Source organism: Ceratotherium simum, chromosome 6, assembly GCF_057802395.1.
Source record: "Ceratotherium simum simum isolate JZ-2026a chromosome 6, ASM5780239v1, whole genome shotgun sequence".
NCBI classification, from domain to species: Eukaryota; Metazoa; Chordata; class Mammalia; order Perissodactyla; family Rhinocerotidae; genus Ceratotherium; species Ceratotherium simum.
The window spans coordinates 90,583,363-90,600,366 of NC_141905.1; the positions used below are offsets into that span (position 1 = coordinate 90,583,363).

General features: G+C 58.1%; 2 protein-coding genes and 1 long non-coding RNA gene across 3 annotated transcripts in view; all 3 read left to right on the top strand.

The window, feature by feature from the left end:
- The window catches only part of KNDC1 (kinase non-catalytic C-lobe domain containing 1), a 67,267-nt gene extending 63,533 nt beyond the window's left edge, over positions 1-3,734 (top strand). The window contains exons 28-30 of the mRNA XM_087432897.1: positions 16-75; positions 770-927; positions 2,818-3,734. Of these exons, the coding sequence (XP_087289023.1) occupies positions 16-75; positions 770-927; positions 2,818-3,049 (450 nt within the window). The 3' untranslated portion in view covers positions 3,050-3,734. The remainder of the gene's footprint in view (positions 1-15; positions 76-769; positions 928-2,817) is intronic.
- A 5,259-nt stretch (positions 3,735-8,993) lies between these two features.
- On the top strand, positions 8,994-10,339 carry UTF1 (undifferentiated embryonic cell transcription factor 1). The gene is made up of 2 exons (XM_087432895.1): positions 8,994-9,637; positions 9,741-10,339. Exons 1-2 carry the CDS (start codon positions 9,091-9,093, stop codon positions 10,220-10,222), a joined length of 1,029 nt encoding a protein of 342 aa, XP_087289021.1. The 5' UTR covers positions 8,994-9,090; the 3' UTR covers positions 10,223-10,339.
- A 5,494-nt stretch (positions 10,340-15,833) lies between these two features.
- On the top strand, positions 15,834-16,880 carry LOC147916936 (uncharacterized). Its single transcript, XR_015552591.1, has 3 exons — positions 15,834-16,038; positions 16,108-16,254; positions 16,487-16,880. It is a non-coding gene; the product is annotated as an uncharacterized LOC147916936 (long non-coding RNA).
- The last annotated feature ends 124 nt before the right edge of the window (positions 16,881-17,004 follow it).

The following is a 17,004-nucleotide window of genomic DNA, read 5'->3' on the forward strand; positions in this document are numbered from 1 at the left end:
CTGCTTTTATTTTAGGCCTGGAGAATTTTACCCGCAAAGGTAGCGGAGGTCATGGAGGAGCTGAAAGCTGTGGAGGTACTCGTGCTTCGCAGGGGCTTCCAGCAACTTGTGTCCACCCGGGGCTTCTACCTCACAATGCACTCCGCACACCTCACGCAGCAGAGCCTGCCTCATGGCCCAGAGGCCACAAGGCGCCCTCACAGTTGTGCATGGCTGGGGTGGCCTTGCCTGTCTCCCCACAGGGCCTCTCTCCAGGAGCCCGGCCCGCTGGGCCAGGGGCACAGGCTACAGATGCCCAGAGGACCAGAAGGTCTGAGGCCGGCCTGAGCGTGGCTGCCTGGCAAAGTGCAGAGGGGGCCTCAAGTGATCACAAGTGAGGAAACACTGGAATGATGGGGCATCTTCCACGAATAAGGCACAGGAACGGACCGCAGCAGCCGCTCGGGCAGGCCCGCTGCTGGCCACCCCGGGTGTTGGTCTCATTCGGGCAGTTGGGTTACCGGGCTCTTCTCTGGAGGCCGGCGGAGAATAGCTTAGGAAAGGATTGCCATTTCAGGAGCAGGAAGTGTACAGCTTTCTGATGGTGTCAGTGCTCCTTTTGTGTCGTGTCTGCAAGCTTAGGATATCTGGACTTTCGGCCCCCAATCCAGTAATCCAAGGTGTAGCCCCCATGCAGCAGGAATACAGGCACCAACCGGGATTGGTCGGGCTGAGTGCCCTGGACTGAGCTCTCCCCTGTCTCCCCCCCCACCCCCGGCTGGGCCCCCAGGTCTTCCTGAAGAGCGACAGCCTGTGTCTGATGGAAGGGCGGCGCTTCCGGGCCCAGCCCACCCTGCCCTCAGCCCGCCTCCTGGCCATGCACATCCAGCAGCTGGAGACTGGTGGCTTCACCATGACCAACGGGGCCCACAGGTGGAGCAAGCTCAGGTGAGGGGCCTGCCCCATCCTCCTGCTCCTCTGAGGCCTGGGCCCCGCCCATCGCTGAGCCCTCACCCCAGCCCCGGGCCTCTGCACCCTCCATACCAGGTGACCTTCTGCCACCTCCTTTTCCAGAAACTTAGTGCAAGCGTTTCCCACACTTCTGGCATCCGTGGTCCCAAACGCTGTCCCAAGGTCACTGTGACCTTCCTGTTGGGAGATTCAGGCCCACTCTGAACCCTACCTCCGTGCAACCACCTTCCCTGACCCTGGATGTCACATTTTCCCTCTCTCCCTGCCTCCAGCGACCCCTTGGGCCCCTCTCCCTAGAGCCATCTGCAGAGGACTCATGGTCAGTCCTCAGCCTGCTCCTGCAGTCCCACCCTTCACCTACCCGGCCCACCTGGGCACCCACACACCTGGGGACCCACGCACCCGGGGACCCAGCCCACCCAGGGACCCGCACACCCGGGGACCCACCCAGAAGGCACAGACGGTGGGGGATGCTCGTGAAAACCACCACTGTGACCCCGGCCAGAGACTCACTGCTCATTCCCCCGGGAAGGCGCAGGCTGCCCTTTGAGCCCCACCTCCAGCCCCCCCCCACCTCCCATGGAGCTCCAGGTCCATGTTCCAGCCGCCCCTGGATTCTCTCAGGATCCAGGGCAGCCTGTCTGCAAGAGGACCCTCATCCCACCCGTTCTTTCCCGCCTCTCCTCTCCATTGTACACACGGGCAGTCGCGTGGAGCCTGGTCAAGCCACAGCCCAGCTACATATTCCTCGAGGTCAAGGGCAGACAGCAAACACAGCCCGGGGACCTGGAGCCCAGTGGTTCCAACCTGCTACGTGCAAGACCTTTCCAGTCACCAGTTTAAAAGCAGTATTTAAGAGACCCCGCAATGCACACTAATCCATGTCGGCAAAATGGAAACTAGATACCAAAGGGTGTCCACGCTCATTAGGAGCACGGGCTGAGCAGTGTTTGCTGCTCCTGCCTGTTTATTGTGCACGGACGTATGTGTTTGTTTTTAATTAACAGTGAAATCATGGGGTCGGCCACGTGGCGTAGTGGTTAAGTTCACATGCTCTGCTTTGGCAGCCCAGGGTTCGCAGGTTCGGATCCCGGGCTCCGGCCTACGGACCTCTCGTCAAGCCATGCTGTGGTGGTGTCCCACATACAATATAGAGGGAGATGGGCACAGATGTTAGCTCAGGGCCAATCTGCCTCACCGAAAAAAACAGTGAAATCATTCAGACTGGACATACTGCTTCTCATCCAAAATCAGGATGGGAATATCTGTCTATAGAGCCCCAGACAGAATGAAGGACTTTAGACTCTGAGCTCCCACTTTGCCCAGATGACACCCAGGGGCGTGTGGTTGCTGTTTAACTTCCGGCTCTCCGGCAAACAAACCCTAGGTCACAGCCCAGGCCAATTCCCGGGGTGTAAATACTCCCACAGTGGCCGCTCTGGAGCTGCTATTGTGACGTAACTGACCACGGCACTGGGGAGAAATGTGTGCCCAGCAGCCACAGAACGCGCCCCTTAAATGACCCCGCGTCCACCTCATTTTCCTCTCCCGTGTGCCCCAGCAACTGACGCTGGGTTTTATTCATGCTGGAGTCCTTACCACCAACCAGGGCCCAACATAGATTTTCAGTAAATATTTGTGGAATGAAAAGTGGACGGACAGACGGAGGAGTGGACAAACAGGCCTGGGTGATGAAAAGAGGTCTGGCCTTGTGCATAAATACAGAACTCTCACCCCTCAGCATCTGTACTTTGAAGAGGTTTGGTTTAGACAATTCCTGAGAGCACCTATGAATTCACTGGCCACAGGACACTGCTCTTTGTGACTTGTGCAAACTAACGTTTGATTTCTTTCCCTCCAACACAGAAACATAGCCAAGGTGGTGAGTCAGGTCCACGCATTCCAGGAGAACCCCTACACCTTCGCCCCCGACCCCAAGCTGCAGTCTCACCTCAAGCAAAGAATCGCCCGTTTCAGCGGAGCCGACATTTCCATTTTAGCAGCAGACAACAGGGCCAACTTCCACCAGATCACCAGCGAGAAGCATTCTCGGAAGATTCAGGACAAGTTACGGAGAATGAAAGCCACGTTCCAGTAGATGGTGGGGGACGTGGGTCTGGGCGTGAATTCCAAAGCAAGGACAGACCTGGGTAGAAAGGAGCCGCCTTCTTGCTGCTCCAGGCCCAAAAAGTCCGCACCAGGGCAGCAGCTGCTGCATTAGACTAGGGACCCCAAACCACAGGAGAAGAGCCGGGGCCTCAGCCTGGGGCCAGGCCACACCAGGAGTGGGCGCCCGAGATGGAGGCTCCCAGGGACTCACCGAGGGGGAGGGAGCGCTGGGCTCAGACCTGGACCTGAGAGGAGAGCACCAGTGGAGGTTGGGGTGTTTCTGCTAGAGTTTAAAAATTAAATTTAAAACCTTAAAATTTAAACGACAATAGAGTAAGGGAACTCCCCAGGAGCCGCATACCCATTTATACTTCTCAGAGATAAACGGCTCTCACCTAATTCTCCAGTGATCCAGCACACCACCCAAAACCCCACACCCACCCACCCAGCTCAGATTTTTAAACTCACTTGCCCACTGAGCAGTGTTTTCATGAGTCTGACCTATGTCTGCCTAGCAACGAAGGACCAAGACTGACCTCTGATCCCCCACCAACCCAAGTCCCAAGGGGTTCCAAAACCTTTCATGGGGCCCCTGAGACTTCCCAGTGGCCCGAGCCCCAACCTGGGTTCACACTCTCGCCCCCAGACCTCCCCCCCCCTTCCCCTGACCCCAACCAGATGACCCCGCCCCAGACCTCTCCCCACCCCCAGACCTTCCCCACCCTTCACTTCCCTGACCCCTTCCAGATGACCCCGCCCCCAGACCTCTCCCCAACCCCCAGACCTTCCCCTACCTGGCCACTTCCCCTGACCCCTTCCTGACCCCACCCCCCAGGCCTTCTCCCCCCACCCCCCACCCCCGTTCCCTGGCCCAGATCCCTAGGTGCCCAGCTCATCTCACCCTGTCCCAGCTCCAGACAAGTGGGGGTGCCCCAGCCTTGCAGCCTTTCCTGCCCACAGGCCTGGTGTTGCCTCAATCCCACCCCGGCATCCTGCTGGCGGTGATCGCCTGGCAGCTCTGCACTGGTAGCCCCCTCCACCAACCGTGTGGCCCTGCGTGCCCGCCGTCCCTGCAGCTTAGAACAGCTCCCGGTGGGGCAGGCACGCGAGGGCAGAGGCTCTGCTCCCTAGCAAAGCATGCAGGACACGGACAGCAGCTCCAAAGCAGAGACGTGGCCTCAGGGGCCCTGAGAGTATCCCTCTGCCCAGTCTGGGGTCTGCAGGGCTGTGGCCGGCGCCCGTCCACCTTCAGCAGCCACGCATGCGATGCGCACACCCGCACCCGGGCTCCCACAGCTTGCCATCACTACTAGCCCTCCACCAGAACCGATGAGGACATGAAGTTGGCCACCTCCATGGCACCACGCTCCTCCCAGGCTGTTTCCAAACAGCTGGTGCTGAGCGTTGCTCAGTGGGCGGAGGCTGCCCTCGCTGGGGGCCTGGGGACAAGGACGGGCTGTCCCATCCCCGACAACAGGGAGGACAGACCCCCCAGCGCCATCCCAGGCACCTGCGTTCTTATGTTGCAAATCGCTGCAAGACCCAAGATTGTTCTTTCAAGTTCTAGAATTAGCAATTATTTAGAGCAACTAGCTAGTGGTATTTCTAGGAAAACTGTTACTTATGATAAAATGCTGAATTTTTAATGTCAAGATGTGTTTTCCCACATAAATTCATTTGAGACATCCCAGTCCTGCCTAAATGGAATATAAGAGGAACTTGCACTCCTGGCCACGCAAAGGTGGGGGGTTTTTAGGCTTTTATATGAGGATTATGTTCTGCCAATCAACGCTCACATTTTCAGATTTTGAATTTAACAAAGATAGCGTCACAAAGCCTGGAATGAAGTTAGTGTCCGGCGCAAGTAAGCACTCCACTTGTAGCGACTTAGTCACAGAAGTGACCGGGCCTTCAGCTTCAGCACCGCCGTTTGCATAGCGCCCGAGTGTCCTGTGGTGCAGATTTCTAAATAAAATGGTTTCTACCAAGACAGCTTCCGGGTGGCTCATTTTCTGTGTCTACAAAGTGAGCCCTGCTTGTGGGTCAGGGTGACTCCCTCATGGTCAGATGAAGACAATTTGGAGGAGGCTCGAGGAGGTGAGAAGTGCTCCGGCCGCAGCAGTGTCCTGCGACGGCGCCGAGAAGGGCCACGACTGCCAACTCCTTTCTAATTCGGCCCCGCCACAACCGAAACCCCATAACTCTGGCCTGTGAACAAGCAGACCCACTCGGCTGCCACAGGAAACACCTGCCTCTGGAGAAGACTGCAAACCACCCAAAAAGCTGACCCACCGAGGCCTCACCACACCGCAACCCCAGGGCTGCTCTGCCACAAACCCTGCCCGTCCCACCTGGCCATCTGCTCCCGCTGGCAGGCCCCACGCTGCGCGCCAGCCACCCAGACGGACCCGGGGGGCAGGAGAGTGCTCGCTGCTCCCCGGGGCAGGACCTCGCCAGGGCAAGGCTGGGGTGCTGCCTGGGGCTTGGTCACCACTGGGAAGGGTCTTGATGGGAGAGTTTAAGATTGTGGACGCCGCAAAGGAAGGGGTGGAAGGCCAGGAATTCAAGGAGTTTTGGGGTAAACTGTTGACGTTTATGTGGAAGAGTCAGCGGGGAGGTTCCTGCAGCGGATGGTCAAGTCCTCTGCCTGGCAGGACAGTTCTGGGAGTCAAGTTGTGTAAGGAAGACAAGGACACAGCGAAGTGGTGCCCCTGTGGACAGCAGCTGCCATTGTTAGGTGGTTCTGGTGTCCCAGTCCTGGGGGGGCAGTAAGACCCTGATCTCTTCCCTCTTGAGACACAAGTAGGCGCCATGAAGACAGTGTCCCTTCACTGCACTGGCCTAATCAACAGGTTTTCTTTCAGAGAAGTTACAGCCAATGACCCCTTCAGGCCCCCATGAGCCATGCTTCCCAGGTGCCCACACATGCAGCCCCCCTCTGATGCTGAATGGAGCCTGGCCCAGCATACTCAAGCTTGGGGGAGCCCCAGCACATATGGGTTAACCAGCCCGAGCCCAGCATGCTGAGAGCAAGCCCAAGGTACCACTTGGAGATGGCCTTCGCAGCCCAAACAGCCAGGCCATCGACCAGGAAATAGTGCCCAGGCCGGCCGGGGAGAGGCCACCCACACCAGCCACAGTCACAAGGGAACGCAGAGGCGCCCACCCCCATCCTCACCCCAGCCCCAACCACAGAATCATGGCCTGATCAAATAGCCCTCACCCTGCCTGCATGGTTTGTGATGCCACAGCGAAGACTCAAGTGCTGGTTGTGCACTGGGACTCGGATCAGCCCCCTCGCTGAGACCTGGGTTCCTGTCCGTGAGCAGGACTCTGTCGGCAAGCCCGCTGGGTTCACTCCACAGACGGGTTTGCATTGTGCCCTGCTGCTGTTTAAAGCCAGCTGTGGAGACAGTGGGAATTCTCATGGCCGTGCTGGGCCTCGAGCTGCCACCTCCCCCCGGCCCCACCTCTTCAGTGGCCCCTCTCACCCCTCAGGGGCTGACCGAAGGAACCGTGGAAAATGATCTTTTGAAGGGAATCTGTTTGGCCATGGAAGAGCTGCGCGTGAAGAATGCACGCCAGCTGGTGAACCAGCTTCTCACAGGGATTCAGGTCAGCAATTCTCAGTGACTTTCTGTGCACTACAGGGCTGGACAACAAATAAGTTGTAGAGAAGGGAGCCAGGCCTCCCCATCAGAGAAAGAAGTTACAGAAGAGCCGGGGCGGGGGGTGAGAAAGACCCCGCAGTGCTGGGGACGGACGTGAATACAGGTGTGCACGGGTGTGGGTTAGTGTGCCCACGGGGCCCTGCTGGCTCGCCCCCTGCAGGGCTGGCACCAGGCTCCTCAGTGGCGGCACCAGCGACGTCTGGTGGGTGATTCTCTGTTGTGGGCACTGCAGGGTGTTTTGCAGCTTCTCTGGTTTCTACCCTCTAGAGGCCACAACACCCCCCCAAGTTGTGACAACCAACAGTGTCTCCAGACATCACCAAATATCCCCTAGGGGACAAAATCACCCCCCAAGAACCAGTGGCCTAGAAGCAGTGACACCCCAGTAGCAGTGGGTGCACCCTGTACCCAGATCTTGGTGTCCAGATACCATTCTCCTAGAAAAGGAACCACAGGTATTTTGGAGAAATAGCTGAATGGCTGACTTCAGGACTGGGTGGGGAAAGTGCTAGGAGAGCCAGAAGCAGCTTATAGTGCCAGAAAGCAAGCAAGTGCTTAAAAGGGGCAAGAGCAAAGGGACAGAGAACAGGAGAAGAGCTGGGAAGGACTCCCAATGCCCGAGCTGGGCATCACGACCCAGCAGTAAGACAAACGTCCACGAGTCCACACGGACAGGAATGGACGACTGGATAAACAAGTAAACAAGGAGAGTCCCACACAACACACGTAGGTGCCCCTGAAGGAGCAGCCTGGTTACCCGCCATGTGTGGAGAGGACTTGGGGACAGGCCCAGTGCCGGGGAGGGCGGGGAGGAGGGTGACCTCACAGTGGAGAGACAACAGGCGCCATCTTAACCGGAGGTCAGGTGAGCATCACGGTGCCAAGTCCTGCCGACGTCACACACCCAACATGATGTGGTAAGACGGCCACGTCACCTCCGTGGTCTTCTTCCCAGAAACCCATAACCCCAGGCTAATCACAAGAAGACGTCAGACAAACTCAAACTGAGAGACCTTCCACCAAATACCTGACCAGTCTCCCCAGCGTGTCAAGGCCGTGGAACCAGGCTGAGAAACCGCCCCGGCCCACAGGAGACCGAGGAGACGGGATGACTACATGCAGTGCTCACGGGACCCTGGACGGGATCCGGGACGGAGAAGGGACATGTGGAAAACCCGAGAGGACCCAGATAAAGTCTGTGGGTCAGTCGGCAGTGCTGTACGGATGTTCATTTCTCAGCTTTGACAAAGGCGCCATGGTCGTGTAAGACGTTCATCTGGGGAAGCACAAGGACACTGCGCTGTCCGCAACCTGGCTGCAAATCTAACTACCCCAAACTCAGAAGTTTTATGGAACTGTCGTAGCTAGCATACAGAAATACAGTTAATTTTTGTTTATTGTTTATTCAATGACCTTGCTAAATTCATTTTTTAATTCTAATAATGTGCTTGTAGATTATTTTCCATGTGAAAATCATGTCATCTGCAAATAATTACTATTTTACTTCTTCCTTTCCTATCTGTATGTGTCTTACTCCGTTTTCTTGTCTTATTGCTCTGGCTAGGACTTCTATAATGACCTTGAATAGAAGGGTGATGGTGGACCTCCGTGTCTTATTCCTAATCTCAGGGGGTAATGCTCAATACTCGCTGTTAACCATAATGTTAGCTGTAGGTTGTCTTTATCAGAATAAAGAAGTTTCTTTCTGTGAAGTGTGTGTGTGAATTATGACACTAATTCTGACCAAGGGCCATAGCTCTTTGTCAGATCCGGCCCTAAACTGGCCACACGCAGTGATTACCACACACTGAAACCTCACCAGAATGGGAGGAGGGCAGTGCAGAGCCAACACGTAACCATGTGTGTGAACAACACACTAGGGCGCACCAAAAGCAAAAAGGAGGGGGCGTGAGGGATCCTTCTGGAGCTGGAATGCTCCATGGCTTGATCTGCGCAGCGGTGAAAGGGCAGGGCACATGCGTAAAAACGAACTGAACTTGGCGCGCCTAATGCACATTGCCGTGTGCATTTGTATCTCAATTAAACAGTTGAAAAAGTACAACCACTATTGTTTGGCAGGTTCTTCCCGGTCGGGCGGCGGCAGAGCTCTGCTCTGTGTACTCACGGCCGAGGGGTCCAAAGGCTGACAGGGAAACCGAGAGACAAGAACAGCCCAAACTGAACTTGGCGCTCGGAGGGGGCGGGGCGGGGCGGGACAGTGGGAGGGTCGCGTAGACCCGGCTCCGGCTCCCGCTCCGGCTCCGACGCACGGCGGCGGACGCGCGCAGGGTTCTCAGAGCGCGTGTGGGCGGCCTCTCCCGGGCCTGGCCCCGACCCCAGCGCACCCGCCTGCCCCAGGATGCTGCTCCGGCCCCGGCGGCCGCCCCCGCCGGCGCCCCTGGCGCCGCCGTCGCCGGCCAGTAGGGACCCCGAGCCGCGGCCAGTCGGGGAAGCCCCGGGGACCCCGCCCGGGCGGCCCGCCTCGCCCGGCGCGCTGGCGGCGCCCGCGTCCCCCGGGTCGCCCGTGTCCCCGGGCTCGGCGCAGCGCACGCCCTGGAGCGCGCACGAGACGGAACTGCTGCTGGGCACGCTGCTGCAGCCGGCCGTGTGGCGCGCGCTGCTGCTCGACCGCCGCCGCGCGCTGCCCACCTACCGCCGCGTGTCGGCCGCGCTGGCCCGCCAGCAGGTGCGGCGCACGCCCGCGCAGTGCCGCCGCCGCTACAAGTTCCTCAAGGACAAGCTCCGCGACGCGCACGGCCAGCCGCCCGGGCCCTTCGACGCGCAGATCCGCCAGCTCATGGGGCTGCTGGGCGACGACGGGCGCAGACGCGGCCGCCGCCGCTCCCCCGGGCCCCGCCGCGGCCGCCGCCCGGCCCCCGGCGCGCTCCTCGCGCCCGCCGAGCCGGGTAGGTGGGGTGGGGGCTGGGGGGGGAAGAAGTTGGGGCTAGGGAGGAGAGAGGGGCGGGCGCGCCCCCGGTGCCTGGCCCGACCACCCGCTCCGCGTTCCAGACGCCCCGCCACTCCTCGCCGCCCGCGACCCCGACGCGGACCCCGCCTGGACGCTCAGGTTCAGCCGGTTCTCGCCCAAGTCTGGGGACGCCCCCCGCGCCCCCGGCTCCCCGACGGCGCTCTCCACCTTCCCCCCCGCGCCCGGCCGCCCCGAGGACCACGCGCCCTTCCGCGCCCCTGTCTCCCCGTCGCCGCCCCCAGACTCCGCCTGGGAAGACGCCGACTCGCCACCCGGCTGCCCCGAGGACCACACGCCCCCGCAGCCCGCGCCCCCGTCGCTGAACGCCGCCCTCCTGCAGACCTTGGGGCACCTGGGCGACATCGTGGCCGTCCTGGGCCCGCTTCGCGACCAGCTGCTGACCCTGAACCAGCACGTGGAACAGCTGCGCGGCTCCTTCGACCAGACCGTGTCCCTGGCCGTGGGCTTCATCTTAGGCAGTGCTGCCGCCGAGCGAGGCGTCCTGGCGGACCCGCGCGAATGAGGCCTGGCCTGTGGCCTGCTCCCTCCGTAGAGCCGCTCCCCCTCGCCCTGACCCGGTCCTGCGGTCCTCCCCCACCCCAGACCTGGGTACGTTCAATAAAAAGATTGCTTTTCCCGACTTGATCCTGTGAGTGTGTGCAGGTCCCGCGCTAGGTAGAATGGCCCCTGCGGTCCGGCCTGCAGAGGTCAGGGCGAGGTTAAAATGGCCTCAGGATCCGAGGGAGGGGCGGAGGCGGGGGCCCAGGGCTGCCTGTGCCCCGGGGTGAACTGGAGCCTGCTGGGATGCTGGCCAGGACCTTCCTTAGGAGCCCAGGTTCCAGTGGGAGGGGGCCTCTGGCAGGCCGAACCAGAGACTGGGAGCCTCCTTACAGGCCAGCGTCCTGGCGGTGTGACTAGATCCTGCCCACCAGGCCCTTCACCAGCACAGACCAGGGTGGCGGATGAAAGCTATCTCTGGGCGCCCTGCCGAGCAGAACAAGGGGAGGTTGGGCCCCACTGGGACGGTCTGGAGAGAAATGGCGCAGGCAGCCCTCTCTGAGCTTGTGGGGGGAGGTGTGATCCTTCTGGCCCCACTGTGGGCGCCCTGAGCTTGTCTGCCCAACAGAGAGAACCCCTGGGACATCCCCAAAGTGCGGCCTTTGCCCCAGCCAGGCCTGAGCCTCCTGGCTGTGCTTAGTCTGGTAACAGGATCCTCAGGAGCCTGGGAGCGCTCAGCAGGAGAGCTCACACCCAGGGAAGGGGCAGTTTTGTCCCCAGGGAAGTGACTGGTTTGGGTGGGCCCCAGGACCACTGGGACTGAGAGTGTCAGGCTTTCGACCTTGGCTGAGCCAGGGTCCCTGCAGTTTTGAGAGGACTTTATCAAAATCGCCTGGGAGCGTTTTCCAGATAGTAGTAGAGGGCCCCACCCTGGACCGATGGATCAGATGGGAGTGGGGCTGGGTGGGGCCTGACATGCTCCAGCCAGGGGGAGATAAGGAAGTAGCCAGAGGCACTCCCAGCATGACAATACCACTCACCTCCGTGAGTGCAGGGCTCCCAGTTCACCAACCCTGGCAGTTCAGAGACAGGGATTGCCCCCGGCCACAGCTCAGTGAGGCTGGAGCCCCGTTGGCCCTGGGGTTCCAGCGTCATGAGGGGCTCACAGTCCCTCCCTCAAGCCCTTTACAGCAGGTGTCAGAGAAGAGGCCCCAGTTGGGTCCCCGGCAGGCAGGGGACCAAGGGTGGTCTCCCTGACCCCACGCTGAGCCCACACGTCAGCTGTATTGATGGCAGGTCCTGGGGGTTCTGTGTGTGAAAGAGCAAATCCACAGAACTAAATGCAAGTGTCACCTCATTTCCAACACACTGGCCTCCACTCCACGGTGCTGTCTGTGCCGTGGTCCCTGAGAATCTCCAAGCTGCCAAAAACCTGTTGTGGGATGATTCACACTTGCAAACATGCCTTCGCCCCACACACACACCCCAGAAGTTCAGAGCCACAGGCTGGGGGTCTGAAACAGCCCTGGACCACATCGCAGCAAACTTGCCGACCCCCCCAGGGGCAGGGACCATGTCACTCTGGTCACCAGGGACGCTCTGCCCTAGAGAAGGGTTATTCTGGGGCTGAAAGAAATCTACCTAAGTCTCTAAGTTTGAGATATTTGGGAGCACCAAGGAAAATCCATTTTCCTCACTGCCCCCTTGGTCAGCAGATATGCACCTTTTTTATTTATTTTGGTAAAATACAAGTTAACATTAAATTTACCACCCTACCCACTTTTAAGTGAACAGTTCAGTGGCATTAAGCACATTCTCATTGTTGTGCAGCCATCACCAACATCCATCTCCAGAACTGTTTCATCTCCCCAGACTGAAACTCTGTCCCCATGAAACACGAACTCCCCATCCCCCACAAACCCCTGGCCCCCACCATCTTACTTTCTGTAACTATGGACTTGACTCCTCTAGGGATCTCCTATAAGTGAAGCCATACAGCATTTGTCCTTTTGTTACTGGTTTATTTCACCTAGCACAATGTTCTCAAGTTTCATCCATGTTGTAGCATGTGTCAGAATTTCTTTCCTTTTTAAGGCTGAATAATATTCCATTGTATGGATGGACCACATTTAGTTTATCTCTTCATCCATCAGTGGACACATGGGTTGTTTCTACCTCTTGGCCATTGTGAATGATGCTGCTGTGAACATGGGTGTGCAAAGATCTTTGAGTCCCTGCTTAATTCTTTGGGGTGGACACCCAGAAGTGGGACAGCTGGATCATGTTATAGTTCAATATTTGATGTTTTGAGGACCCTCCATACTGTTGTCCACAGTGGCTGCACCATTTTACATTCCCACCAACAGTGCACGAGCTTCCAGTTTCTCCACATCCTTGCCAGCACTTGTTCTCCGGGGTTTCTGATGTAGCCTTCCCAGTGGGCGTGATGCTCGCACCTCATGACGACTGTTCTTACAGCACGTGGTGTTCCTGCAGGGCTGTGCTGACCAGCTGAAGCCGTGTGCAATGGTCTGGTGGACCCATCGGCTAGTGTTCCTACCAGCTGGCTCTTCTGATGTTAATCCCTGGTGAACTTACCCGCGTGCTCATTCTATTCTGTGCTGCTCCACGGCCCACGAGGTGTGCTTGTCACCAGTGTCCCCCGCCAGCTCGATGACCTCCGGCAGTGACCATGGGTCCTCCCCTCCCAGCCGTGGGCCCTGCTCCCCCCCAACACAGCTTCAGGGACACAGGGCTGGCTTCAAGTGTTTGCTTTATCCCATGTCCTCCTAGTGCCACCCAGCTGTGTGTTCAGGACTGAGGCAGGCCCACAGTGGGACTGTATCTGGGTCCCCATCAACACTTGCCCCACGTGGGGACTGTAGCCGTGGCTTGCTCGCTGAGGGCCGGTTTATTTCTGCGGGCAGCCAGTGGGCTGGAATCCAGCTCCTGCTTCACCCAGTGCCCTCAACCCCCGGCCTCCCACCCAAATTCCATTCCCTTTGAGGTGGGTACTGGAATGAATTTGTTTTCACATCATGTCCCTCCATCAAGGATCAGGGCTGTCCCGGCCTCAGTAAAAGCAGCTTTTTCTAGCGATCGATACATCAGTTATATGGGAATACCTAGATTTTAAAGATTCTCTCCAAATAAGCAAATCACCCTATCAATTTGGGGGCTTCCTTTTTATCCCTGGATGGCGCTACCCTCTTTACCTCTAATAAGTTCTGCCACCTGTCTCCCTCTGATGTCCAGATTGCCCCTAAAAATTTAACTGAAGTAAATTTCCTTTATAACTTCATGCTGCAAAATTGCCCATATTCTCCATTCTCGTCATCTATCTGTCCAAATTATTGTTCCTTCTATACTTGTTCCTGTAATTGTGTCATCTCTATAATGCTCCACCGATAAACGTTTTGATATTTGGAACATTCTAAAACCCCACTGCAATCCGGGGAGTCTGTGGGGGCGTTTTGACTCTGTGGGGCAGACTCTGAAACCTGTATCCTTTTCCAAGTCAACGCAAACTGGGCTTGGTGAGCCTGACCTATTTTCTTTACAGAGAACATACCTCTAAGATTTTGGTAAATGTGTGTTCATCTTCATATGATTTATAATGACATAAGGAAGGCTCCCTTGATTTTCCCCAAGCTTTTACCAGAGGCCTGTGGTCTGCCTGATTGCTCCCTTCCGTTCCAATTCATCCACGGCGTCTGTGATCTCTTCCTCACGTTTCATGCCGTGAGGCCGACCACTTGGCCAACAGGGGCAATATCACTGGTTCCCACTTTGCCTCCCACACCAGTTCTGGTGCTAAATTTATTTGCCTGCCAGAAGCCATGCTGCTCTGTGTTGTGGACTGAATACTTGTGTCCCCCAAATTCCTGTGTTGAAATCCTAACCCCCAAAGTGATGGTATTAGGAGGTGGGGCCTTTGGCAGGTGATTAGGTCATGAGGGTGGAGCCCCCATAATTGAGATTAGTGCCCTTATAAGAAGAGAAATGAGGGAGCTTGCTTTCTCTCTGCTCTCCGCCACGTGAGGACAGGGCAAGAAAGTGGCCATCTGTTGACCAGGAAAAGAGCCCTCACCAGAACCTGACCACACGGGCACTGTGATCTTGGACCTCGGAGAGGTAAACGGCTGTTGTTTAAGCCTCCGTGTGTGGTGCTCTGTGACAGCAGCAGGAGGTGATGAGACACTCTTGTCAAATCTATCAGACGTGTGCCTTCAGAATCCAACACTTGGCCCACTCCAGCCTGAGGAAGTCTGCCCAGCCAGTCCCAGAATTGTTGTCATTGGGGATCTGCATCTAGAAAACCCCTCATGTTTCTTGTTCTTCCAATTTTTTAGCAGATAATGGCTACTCCCGTGTGGGGCTTATCTGCCCCTCACCAGGCCTGGATCCAAGCCCTGCTGAGTCCCTGGGTCTGACTCCGGCCTGATCCCCTTCCCAGGTCCCATGCTCGGATGCAGCCCCTTCCTGTCCTCGGGTTTTCTGCCCAGGCGCTGAGTCTAATCTGTTTCTTTCCCCTCAGGACACCCAGGGGGCCCTTCATGCCTCCCTATCTTCTGAGCCCTTGGTTCTGCTCTGTTCCTTCAAGGGCCCTCTGGACTCTAAGAAACGTCAGATCCCTGAGCGAGGGAGCAGTAGGTCTTCATCCTGACCGTTTCACGGGGACGGGATTAACCTGGCCTGTATTTCCTGGCTGTGTCTTCTGCCAGATGTTTTCCATGTTTGTCAGGGTCCCGGAGGCCTGCCTTTGTACAGACTGGAAGGTCCTGTGCCCCATGCCCTGTCACCGGCCTTGCTTCTCAGGGCACCTCTATGCCAGCCTCCTGTTCCTGGCAACTCTGCTTCCCCAGGGCCAGCGACCTGGGCCTTTAGGGCGCTGTGTTGATTCTCGCTCACTCTGTCTGCTCCCTGACCCTGGTGTGCCGCATGCTGGACACACTTGCAGATCTGGGGGTGAGCCTGTCCTGCTTTGCCGTCATCACAGATCTCTTTAGTCCCCATGGCTGCTGCCATCCACAATGCCTGTCATCTTTGTCACCAGAATCTCCCAGAAGGGGGTCCCTTCCTGAAGACCCCAGGGGTCATTGTCCTCATCATATTTATAAGGAAGTACCACTGCTGCTTCTGTTTTCTCTGACTTGTGTTGGTTCATTGCTGTTTCCAATAGCAGCAGCACATCCTGTATGTCTGGAGCAGCACTGTGCAGTAGAACTCTCTGGAAGGATGGGAATGTTCTAGAACTGTACTGTCCAATACCACAGCCACCAGCCACATGTGGTCACTGAGCTCTTGAAACATGGCCAGTGCGAATGAGGAACTGAATTTTTTAATCTAAATTAATGTAAACCTCCACGCATGCCTGGAGTTCCACATCCAGCCCTCACATAAATTCTACTTTATTTCAGTGTTAGGTGCCGTTGGTTTCAGGTTCCTATCTTCAGAATCCTGCCTTTACATTTGCATTTAATTCCATCGCTGAGTCGCCTTCCTTTCCCCCGTCTAAAGCCTGGAGCCTGAGGCCCTCCAGCAGAAGTTTCCTCTGCAGTGACCAGGGGGACTTACTGGCAACTCAAGAAGCGCAGCAAAGGGCACCGCGTGTAACTCTCAGCCCGTGCACCCGAGCCCTGCAGAGCCCTGCCTGCACCCTGTCTCCTTGGGTGCAGCAACAAGGCCACAGGGCCCGGCCGCCAGGTGGGGGCTCTGATCTGTCTGCTCTGCGTGGACTGCGCAGGGGCAGGGCTGCACTCCAGAGCGACCCAGAGGCTCCAGCCAGAGGCCTCTGCTGCGGAGGACAGAGGAGCCAGGCACCCGCCATGGGAGAAGCAGGTCAGCGGGGTCGAGCTGGTGGGAGGTCACCCTGGAGCTAGGACAGCCTCTCAGGATGCCGGTTCCCAGGTGCCAGCCATGCCACTGAGCAGAGCGAGGGAGATGAGGGCGGGGAGCGCAGACAGGGTGTGAGTGCAGAGGCCTCACTGGACCCGCGCCTGCTGAGCCCACTGTCTCTGTGTTTGGGACACAGAGCAGTGGCGACGAGGACCAGAGGTGAGGGTGCTCAGGGTTCCGGGGTGGGCCACGGCTCCCTGACATGCTGCCAAATGACCATGGTGTGGTCTGTGTGTCCGGGAGGGGCATGCGGGCCCTGATGTGTCAGCAGTGGGGGTGATTCAGGCCTGACGTCACTGTCGGCCACCATCGTACGGGACCACCTGGGTCTTCATCCCTCTGTCCCACCCTTTTTTAAAATCACGGATTCCACTGTTCTGTCTTTAACCAGGCGTTTTGCAGACCGCTGGCTGGTCCCTAACGCCCTTGTGTGTCCATCATCCACGCTCTTCTTCCTTTCGCGGGGGACGTGTTCTCGGGGAACGCCCACGCAGGTGAGGAGCCAGCGCTGGCCGAGCGGACGCCCACAGCCTGCGCCCACTCCCTCCCTCCGGGACCTTCTGCCCCGGCTCTTCACCCACTTGGATCCTGGATCCCGCTTCCCACCGTTTTGCAGAGCCCCGAACTGGGGGGCTTTTCAGGTTTGGCCTCCAGAGCCCCGCCTTCCCTGTGGGCTGGGTGGGCGCTGGGGCTTTGGGGTGGGTCATCGCCCACCTGCCCCTGTCTGTCCACCCTGCCTGCCCTGCTGCAACCTCTGGGGGCCGGAAGGACGAGAGGCGGGCAGGGGGCGTGGCTACGGGGAGGGGACGCGGTCGGGCTCGGGGAAGGGCGTGGAGGGGAGGGGCGGGGCCGGAGTGGGGGAGGGGCGTGGAGGGGAGGAGGGAGGGAGGCGAGGCGGCCCCTGGCCGT